General features: G+C 38.0%; 1 protein-coding gene across 1 annotated transcript in view; it reads right to left on the bottom strand.

Annotated features, from left to right (window-relative positions):
* The window catches only part of AQR (aquarius intron-binding spliceosomal factor), a 90758-nt gene that overhangs the window by 36462 nt on the left and 43341 nt on the right, over positions 1-10955 (bottom strand). Inside the window, exons 18-20 of the mRNA XM_006778172.2 lie at positions 7849-8027; positions 3816-3970; positions 2322-2510 (exon numbers count right to left, since the gene is read on the bottom strand). Of these exons, the coding sequence (XP_006778235.1) occupies positions 2322-2510; positions 3816-3970; positions 7849-8027 (523 nt within the window). The remainder of the gene's footprint in view (positions 1-2321; positions 2511-3815; positions 3971-7848; positions 8028-10955) is intronic.

Here is a 10955-nt window from a genome sequence, read left to right as displayed (position 1 = left end):
TAAAATGTCTTTAAGGTAATTATGATTCTAGTAGGGAAATAAAATATGTCATTAACAATGATACAAAGCATCAGAATGTGGCAAAGAGTAAAAAATACTACAAAATATACCGGGAGCACAATTTGAGGTAGGTGAGAGATGGATGGAGGGGAGACTTTTGACATTAGAAAAGGTTTCAAGGAGGAAAAGTGGCATTTCAAATTAGCTCAAGTAAAGGATTTGTGAAAAAGCTTTGATTTATGTCATCATTAACATAGTCACAGAAATGTTTTGAAAAGCAGAGTGAAATGACCAGTGGAAGGGTATGAAGAACAGGTGACAGGTGACAGACTAAGAGGAGAACAGGGGTAGAGACAAAGGAGGCAGTTTTGTGCAACTATTCAGGCAAGAAGTATCCAGATTAGGACAGGCTGTACAAACAGGAAAAGAGTGAAGGAAATAAACGAGGGATGCTGCCCAGGTATAAAATAAAATACCAAAGATACCAAAAAAGCATTTTCCCCAAACATAGGCAAGTTAATCATCCCTCCTTTCTCTTAGATCAGAACCTGAATGCCTCTTTGAACTTCCAGGACACTTCTACCTGTACCCTTGTTATGACTTTTGGCACCTTCTAAGCTTTCATGGTAGCTATCTGTTTATATTTCTAACTTCACTTATTAGTAGTCTAAGCTCCCCAAAGGTATAAACAGTGCCTCAGTCATCTCTATTAGCTCTATGTAACTTAGCACAATACCAGACACAGTAGGCACTAAAAAAAAAAGATCAAAGGAATAAATATAAGAAACTTTCATTTTAGTAAACTGACTGAAATCCAATCATTATTGAGAGAAACAAAACAGATACAGACAAAACAGAGACCTGCCCTCATAAACCTGCATTCTAATGTCAGGGAAATAACAATATAAAGTCATTCTAAGGTCAGTTAAATAGCATATAATTATCAGGTATAATAAAGGCAGTAGGGGAAAATAAACATAATTGGATAAAGAATGATGAGAAAGGGAGAGGTTACTTTAGATAAAGTTGCCAGAGAGGGTTTCTCTTAAGAGGTGACATTTAAACAGAGTTGCCCATATAAAGTCAGAGAACAAGCCATGCAAATGCCTGGGGATGACTGCCCAGGTACAGGAAACACTGTGCAAAGGCTTGGATTACTAAAGAACAGCAAAAGGTCAGTGTGATTGGCATGGAGTGAATAAAGGAAACGTGTTAGAAAAAGACGGTGGAGAGGTAGCCAGAAAACAGAGGGAAGGGGCCTCTCTGACTATGAGGACAACTTTCTAGTGTGATAAAAAACTATGAAACATTGAACAGGGGTACCAGGTATAACCAGCACTCAGCCACTAGGTGGAGAGTGGTCTAAGCCTTAAACTTTAAGGAAACCTTTGGAACAGCAGTGGCCAAATGGTGGTCCGCGGACCACTGGTGGGCCGCGAGGTCCGAAAGGTTGGCAACCGCTGGTCTAAGGGGAAGAGCAGTCACAAATGGAAGCAGGGATGTGAGAGATGAGGTGTCCTGGACATGGCATCGTGGAGGGGGTAAGTCAATCCGACTGATTGATGAACTGCAGGTGGAATGTGAGACCAAAGAAATGAAAGGTATTTCCATTATTTTGTCTTCAACAACAGGGTAAATGGGGAATAAATTCCTTTGTAGGTGAGGCTTTCTTTTTAAATAACAACTAGTAAAAAAATAATCAAGTGATAATGTATAAGAAGCACTGTGCTTGGTGGAGTAAGTAAAGGCACTTGTGCAAAAGCTGGTATCACCAAATGCAGAACCACTTAATGTTTAAGTTTTATAATATAGTTTCAAAGAATAATTTTTAAAACCTTCCTTTACTAAAACTCCTCTACACACAAAGTTATTATGAAAATAAAACTCTCTAGTCCCCAAATCTTTTTCCACTAACAAGTAAAGTATAAGTACATTATATCATAGAGTAATTCAAAGCCCTAAGATTCCATAGGAGTTACTTTTGATTCATAAAAGAAGTCCCAGTAAACAAATAAACAAGCAGTTTTCTTCACCTCATACTGAGGCACAAACTGAATGTGATATACAAAAAGCAAGGAAGGAGGCTGACCTTTAAAGTAACACATGAATTAATATTTTAAGTTGCTAAATTGATCAAAAGACAAAAGAGATTTAGCAAATAAATTTCCTTAAGTTTCTATATTTAATCTAAGAGAACTGCTTAGAATAAAAAAAGCAGTGATGATAATTTTCTTAACAAATCCTTTAAACCTACTATCTATTATTTGTCTTAAAGTTTTTCAGATTATGCAGCATTTTTGGTTTTAAAGCCCCCAAATTACCTTAAAGTTATTTTCTTTTGGTTTTCTTCTCATTATTATATTGAAAGTTTCATACACATCTTCTGCTCCATTTTGTATGGTATTGGTCATATCTTGTTGATACTGGTTTGGATCCAAAAACACTCTAAATGTCCTTGACTCTCCTCTAAGATTGGGTCTGGGTTCGGGTCCTAAACATTTTGAAAAAGTCTGTTCAATGAAATATATACTATTAAATATCTACTTTCCAAATATCAAAACAAGTTAGCAGTATTCCTTTTCTAGAAATGAGTAAACTGTCCAGACTTTACTCCAGCCATCTTCCCGAGTAGAATGTTTTCCACTCATCCCATTTCAAATTTCAGAAAGCTGAAAATAGTTTCTCCTTTCTCAAACTTATTACTATTTCTTCCCAGAGTAGTCATGTAATGTTTATGAGGCAATGCCAGGAATTGCAATTATTTGAATATGACCTCAACTAAAATCAGAGCCTTGAAGTCAAAGAACTTGACTTTTGTCAGCCACTCAGAGCTCAGCTCCTACTACTGCCTTACATATAGTAAGTGCCTGGTGATTACTCTTTTCTTCCTTCCATATTCCATATATAATATCACTAGTATGAAAGGAAGTTTCATATTCTAATGGCTGAAAGCTCAGAGGCTTTTTCTTTCTGTCTTAGACCTCCAACTCTGGTCCCATCATATGGCCTTATGTTTATTCCAACTATCCTCCATTCCCTTCTATTTTTCTTTTATTCTAGTGAGAGAAGCGACCTAAGTATCAGCACTTTAGCAATGGTGCAATCTTGAAATCACAGGTAATAAAAGCGAATTGAAGTTCTATGAGAAGTTTAATAACTAAATTATAAATTAAGCACCAGGCATGGACGCAGTTATAATTTAATAGTAAGTATTACCAAAAAAGTCAGAACAATGTAAGAATTTCAAAAAAACAATCAGTGATAAGATAAGAACTCAAAGAGCTGACTAGCCTTGTAAGGCAACATTTCTAAATGGGATAATGCTGGCATCCCAGGCAGGACAGTTCCTTCTACATGATAGTTCTGTTTACATGCTTAGCATCCCTGGTCCCCAACCAGAAAATACCAATAACTCACCAACCCCTACTCCTACACTAGTCATCTGACAATATAAATACTACCACACATTTCAAATTGCAGGGTAGTGCTATTCCCAATTAAGAACCACTCCTATAATGAATCAAATCAGTAAAACTTAAGAAGAAGAAATTAGACAAATATATCATTGAACAACTAACTATAAGAGGTTTTATAAAAAGCAATACTGTAAATTAATGTAAAAGGAAGTTTTAAATAAAGATGATTTCAAAAGATCCTGTCCTTTCCAGTATCTAACAGTTTAGAAACCATATTATTTATTTCTAAAACTGGGTGGTAGGTACTCTACCCATACTTTATAGATAATCCTGTGTGAATTTAGTATATAAAACTACTAGTAAGAGTATCACCTAATACACAAAAAGGAAAAAAAGGACACGTCCTTTATCATCCAGCATGCCCTGGATTTCACAGCCTCGGACATAAACCAGGCCAACCTGCTCAATAAAAGGTCTCCTCCGGTCAAACTTGGTACCATATGGTTTCGTGGGACGCACCGTAATTAAAAAGCATACATCATGCTTACGAAGGCCTGGTAAAACATTAAGACATTTTCACTTATCAGAATGTCATTGTTTTTAGTCTTTTGTTAGCAATTTCTTAAGCTCTTATCTTTAGAATAGAAATATAAAAATACATTCAAAATATGAGAGGTGGTCAAAAATTATATTTGTACTGTAATACAATTATGGGCTTTTCTATAACCTCTAATACTCAATGTTTGATAGTAGTAATTAAATGAAAGTTCCCATATATTAAAATCTGAACCTTTTTACCATGAAGATATTACTAAATAAGCCCTTCACGTCTGGCTACAGCTCTAAAACTGGATGTTTACCTTCATTCTTACTCTTAACAGTCTTAATAAGTAACCAGAAATATGGCTAGCATATAATCCATCTCTGTCATATTTAGCAGGTTCATAACATCAGTCACTCCAACCACAGTCTAAGTGTATTTCGCCAAAAAGGGTCAACTCAAAAATAATTCATCAAGGCACAATAGAATTGTTTACAGACACCATCTTGAAAAGATAGCTGAGTATATATAGTTTCAATTGGCAAATACGGAAGATTTTTGTAAGTGAATGTCAAGAAACAGGAGACTTGTGCCAAAGTCCATGGCTTTTCAGTTATCTGACCAAATTATAATTCAATTGGTTTCCCTACTCTAGTAAAACTAGGCAATGGAAGACAAGGGACATAAAATTAGATCACATAGCACATAATATCATCCCACTTAATCTTTATTTCTTTTCTGATTTGATTTTGTTAGCCAGTATATGACATAAATGAAAATTTAAGCAGTCTGTTTGCTCATAACCTTGGTAACAAGATACACAATTAAATCAAACCAGCAATGTGTATGTCTAACAGTGCTGGGACCATTCTGGTTTGTTTCAATATAGAGTGGGATTCAAGTGTGTTAGAAATAATAACTCTTAATTCATAATAATGACTTTATTTCTCAACAAATTCTCTGCAAATTAGCAGGAGAAGCAATGAGAACTAAAGGAACTATTCTGTGATTTGTGACTTCTGATCTGCACGACTCATTAAAAGGTCCAAGTCTTTGAGACAAAGAAGTGGCCCTGAGAGGTAATTTGTTTCTATCAATGTCGCTTTTTGGTATCAAGGAAGGATGAGTGCCCATTCCCTCCTAAGGCAGATAATTTTACTGTGGGACATTACAGATCTACATCAAAAATACCTATATTACAATGAGCTCAACTACCTCTCTCCTTTCAACCATCTGCATTCATTCCATCTGTGAATGTGCCTTTTGAGCAGAATCCGGCATTTCAATTTCCTTAATTTTGTTTCCTTAATTTTAAATGAGGGATGGAGAAGGGCCTGAAATTCACACATTCTTACAGGAACAAGAAGAATGTTTTATAGAATTTACCTTAAATTCTTCAAAACTACTCTGTTTTCACAGGGATAATATTCATTACTAGAACCTCTCTCTAATTTTTTTGCCTCAATTTTCTACTAGGTTACTCTTTGTGATCAATACTGGGTGTGAATTTTGGCTCTGGCCTCCCAGAAAACACTTTTCTCCCCACCATTCCTTAAAATATGAGTTGCTCCCCTCATAATACCCTATTGTTCTCTATCCTACCCATCAAAATTCACCCATTCTATTTCTTATTCTACCAGAGGCCTATGCTTAAAAGAAAAGAAGAGCTCTCCTTCACCCCCTCCAAAAATGACTGATGTCCTGATAGCAGTCTGCAAAGTAATGGAGGAAAGGGGATTGGATAAAGCATTATTTTTTCCCCTTAAAACCACAATGCAGACTTGTCATCTGTCATCTGTAAGTTTCTGTAAAGGATCCTTGTTTTTAAGTTTATTTCCAATATTACATTGAGGGGTAGCCAATAAGTTATGGCAGTTTATTACCTATCATAAAACAGTGCTTATTTTAAGACCTCCTTAACTCTAAAGGGCAATAAATAGAAGGCATCTCCAACAACTTAACGTCTTCCTCAATATTTAGAAATGATAAAGGTACACATTATTCTAGATGTGTAAGGCATCAGATTACAAGTCTTTGGAAGGAAACTGAAGTTGCAAAATCTGTCACAAATGATATCCACTACAGTGGCCATTTGTCAAACAGTTGGCCAGCTTCTTTGCTGGATTCCTTCAGAATTAATGTGATAAATATATCATAAAGTCCCTGTGGTTATAAACAGCTATGTCGACAGCAATGGTTTTTGAAAAGTAAACCATTAAGGGACTATCCCTTCCCTTCTGGCATGCCAAGAAGGTGAAAGGAGATAAAATGTACCAGCTACTATGTCTAACAACAAGGCAGCAAGAGCTCTCACAGACAGCTGGGAGAAAAAGAGAAGTGCCAATTAAAACTCAGCTCATGCGACATTTCAGGCACAGATGTTAGCACTGTTTTAACCCTATCTTATGTAGTAACTCTCAACATATATATCCCTAAATAAAATTTACTGTGGAACTCCCATCCCTCAAATCTTGCCTGGCAAAAAATAAAAAAATAACTCATTTAATATCTCTGAATTCTTATTTATTTACTGTTGAGTACATAGAATTTCACTGACTAATTATCTGACTTCTCCCCTTTGATGAAAATAAACTATTATTATTTCTTTCTGAATTGTTTTGTAGATCCCCCTAAAATTCCTTTTGAGTTTGTCTAGTTTTGATTTTGTATCTTTATTTTCCATAAATGGTATGCATCCCTATTCTCTTCACTTTTTATCTTTTAAAATATCTATTTTCTTGCTCTGCCTGTGTTCCCCCTTTCTTTAGTGAACACTAATATTTTTACTTTTTATGTTGATCTTACAAATTCATAAACATTACCTTACTAAATTTAAGATTTAAAACACTTACAGCTCTGCTAACTGCAATTTTAAAAACACTTTGATATGAATACTATTTTATGTTTTTATTAAAGTATTAAGGTATTTAATCATTCTTATATGATTCTTGGTATTTTTTATTAATGATAATTACAAAGACAACTGCCATTCTTTAAATCAAATTTTAAGGATTAAACTTCATGAGTTTAGAAGGGTAACATTTAATAAAAGTGCTTTGCTAATTCTCTAAGTGAAAGTCTATAATAATAAAAGCATAATATGCAAATTGACCTAACGGCTGAACAGCAGAACAACTGTCTGGACAACCACACTATGACATCCACTGGCGCCAGGTCAGCCAAGGCGGGTGTGATGCAATTGGTCGGGGGCTCAGCCATCGCCCCATGTTCGCCCTACAGAGGGAGACCCAAGTTACTGGCCAGCAGGGCAATTGATCAATCAGGGGGCTCCACAATCGTCCCAAAGAGGAGGCCCAGGCCACCGACCAGTGGGCTCCGGCAGGTGGGTGGGGCCTCCATCTGCGGGATGGAATCAATTGCACGATCGTCCCAAAGAGGGAGGTCCAGGCCACTGACCAGCGGGCTACAGTGGGTGGGCCGGGCCTCCCTCTGCAAGGCACAATCGATTGCATGATCACCCTGTAAGGGAGGCCCAGGCCATTGGCTGGTGGGGCGATTGATCAAACGGGGGACTCCACAATCGCCCCAAAGAGGGAGGCCCAGGTGACTGACCAGTGGGCTATGGCAGATGGGCAGGGCCTCTCTCTGTGGAGCGTGATCAATTGCCCCAAAGAGAGGCCCAGGCTACCCTGTGGTGGCACTGTGGCGGGTGGGTGGGGCCTCCCTCTGCGGGGGCGATCCATTGTGGAGCCCCAGCCAGGTGGGCAGGGTCTACCTCTTTGGGGCGATTGATGACAGGGCTCCCGGACTGTGAGAGGGCACAAGTCGGGCTAAGGGACACCCCCGCAGTGCACCAATTTCGTGCACTGGGCCTCTAGTATAATAAACTAAAAAGGTAATAGGTAACCACTTTTTGAAATGCAAGATTACCTTCCCATTCATCTTTGATGTGATCTCTGACATTGAGATTGATGGTGACATCTGCACGAACTCGGGTTGGCCAGTTTTCACCTATGTTGGGTTTGGCAACCTCAACCACAGTGAAAGCCACAATGGGTTGAGCCATTCGCGCCCAGCCACCAAATACTACACCGCCATATTCAGACTGCCTGAAAAGCAAAGAAGTGTATGATTACTCAAACAAAATATAACTTTGTAAAACCAGTAAGAATACATGTTTAACTAGTGTTTAAGCCCTAACATAAGTAACTCTTATTTCTACACTTAAAAAAAAAATAAGTCTCAATATATCGGGAGTATACAAGGTAGGATGAAAGAGGCAAACATAGAGGAACATCCCCTCCCCCCCAGGTAAGAAGGTAACTTTATGTACATAATAGTTGAACTATTTTGTCAAAGAATGAGATAGTCCAGCACATTTAGTTTTATTTTATATTCTTATCCTTCTTTCTTCTTCATAAAATAGTCTCAACTATTTAATTTTACCTCATGTACCCTAAGCATTTCTATAAGCTGTTTCAGAAACATTATAGAACAAGCTAGGATTTAAAAAATTAAAAACAAGCAAACAAATAATAATATCTATGCAAATGACTTCTTTAGGGTATAATAGTTAAATCATTTAAAAGATGCTACCATGGACTGAGGGGACAAATAATCATGCTAACTGTAATAACTAGAGCCATTAACATCCAAACACTCATTCTTTCTTCTTATATTAGTCTAAGAAGTGCTTTAATTTTTACATTAAATAGTATATTTGGGAAATCTGTAATATAAAAACTGCAGCAATACTCCAAAATTTAAAAGTACTGCCAAAAAAGCCATGATTACAAAGAAACTACATCCTAAGTAAAGGCTTTGTATCATAACAAAAATTGTAAAACTTCATGACATCAAAGAGTAAAACTAATTAAAAATAAAAATTTTCCAATCCAATGACTTGGTTCATACTGGGACAAAAAGGCATTACACCTTGTGCCTAAACCTTTTGTAATAACTTTCTATCACTGTCCCCATTTTTTCAACTTTACTATAGTACAGTTTAGTAGCATTAAATTCATTCACTGTAAATGTACAATTCAGTAATTTTATTAATTTACTAGAGGCCCCCAGTGCACAAAATTTGTGCACAGGGGAGACAGGCCACGGGGGGGTCCTTCAGCCCAGCCTGCACCCTCTAGCAATCCAGGACCCCTTGGGGGATGTCTGACTGCCGGTTTAGGCCAGATCCCAATTGGGCCTAAACTGGCCGCCGGACATCCCTCTCGCAACCTGGGACCGCTGGCACCTAATCGCTTCTGCCTGCCTGCCTGACAGCCCCTAACCACTCGCCTGCCTGTCTGATCGCCCCTAATCACTCTGCCTGCCTGATCGCCCCTAACCACTTGCCTGCCTGACTGATCACCCCTAACTGCTCATCTGCCTGCCTGATTGCCCCTAACTGCCTCTGCCTCAGCCCCCATGGCTTCGTCCGGAAGGCTGGCTGCCAGGTCTAATTAGCATATTATGCTTTTATTACTATAGATGCAGCTGTGCATCCAACCCCCAAATCCAATTTTAGAACATTTCCATCATATTAAAAAATGTTCCTCTTGTCCAGTTGCAGTCAATTCTTATTCCCACCTCTAAGCAAGCACTCATGAATTTTCCCTAATTCCTTCCCCCTTATAAAATCTACCTGCAACACGCAGCATAAAAAGTGCAGGTTTCGGCCTCTCATAAACACATCCTATCCTGAGCGGTGCTTTCATCCGTCTGAAAACATGATCACTAGAATTACGTGATGGGGAAAAGTGCTGTGGCTGCTTTTCTACCTTTGGGATACACAGAACATGCTCCTTTTTAGATCTCACTGCTTTTAAGCTTTCAATCATGGGCAATTAGGAATGAAAATTTAGAAAAACTTATTATCACAAGATAATTATAAAAAGTGACATTTTCTTTTCCCTAGCAGAAAATGTAACTTTTAAAAAAGTTCCTTTATTAATAAACAAGAATTTTAAGTGTTATTTGCTTTATTTGGCATTTAAATAAAATATGAGTGAGCTGTATTTGATAAACTGCTAGTTATTAAGTCCCGACTTGGCAAAATGGCCAAAATTAGGTCCAGATTCTGAGCATGTAAATGCAAGGTAACCATAAATTCTAAGGAAGCTTTCTGATCAAGCACTCCCGGGGTTCAAACAATGGGCAGCAATTTCAGCAAAGCTGTGGGCAGGGATCATCAGCCAGTGGGTATACAAACTTCACAGTGCTAGCCTGCCTCCTGACTCAACTGATTATTAAGACAAAAATACTTTATGTTGTGTTTTACAGTCTCACCCAGAATAACTATCCACATAATAACTAATAAAAAATAGAATTGTGTATGAAATAAAATATGCAGGGGAAAAAATAGATCATAATCACAGTGTCCATGCAGTTCTCTGTAATTAGTAAGGGGAGAAGTCTAGAAGATACCTGAAATCAGTTCACACTCAAAATACGTTAAGCTTTTCATATAGAATACAGTATAATTGTATAAGTATGTGTGGTGTAACTATAATGTAACAAAAATTCATTTTAGAGAGTTATTTTACTTGTTTATAGTCACTTGTGATATGTAATTCATCTCCATCAATGTTGTACTCAGAATGGAATAGTGACCGAGGGCATTTACCTGAAGTCAGTCAAGTCTAAAAGGAAAACGAACCTTCGCAGGGATACAGCAGAGCCGCCTAGAAGCGGAATGAAAGTCTCTTCTTAGCTGAAGGACTGAGCTGGCAGGTGGGAGGCTGAGCTCAAGCAAGAGAGTTTCTCAAACAACAAGACCGACTCACTGGCCCTAAGAGTAAACGCTGATGACTTAGTCTCTTCCAGGCAATCAATGGATGGAGGCCCAGGGAAGACTCCCCATGTTCCACTCTGTGTGACGCTCGGCCACGCCCTCACCTCCTGCCAGGTTCCCTCAACAGGCTGACTGACACTAGTGGTGACAGGACTAAACTATCCTGCCCTTGCACAGGCCTGTTGCCAGCCCATACTCTTCCCTCTTTTACTAGTGCCCTACCTACTCCTCTTGACATTTCTCTTTC

Source organism: Myotis davidii, unplaced genomic scaffold, assembly GCF_000327345.1.
Source record: "Myotis davidii unplaced genomic scaffold, ASM32734v1 scaffold46, whole genome shotgun sequence".
Lineage (NCBI taxonomy): Eukaryota > Metazoa > Chordata > Mammalia > Chiroptera > Vespertilionidae > Myotis > Myotis davidii.
The sequence above is the reverse complement of the archived record's forward strand: the minus strand, read 5'-3'. Positions and strand labels throughout refer to the sequence as shown.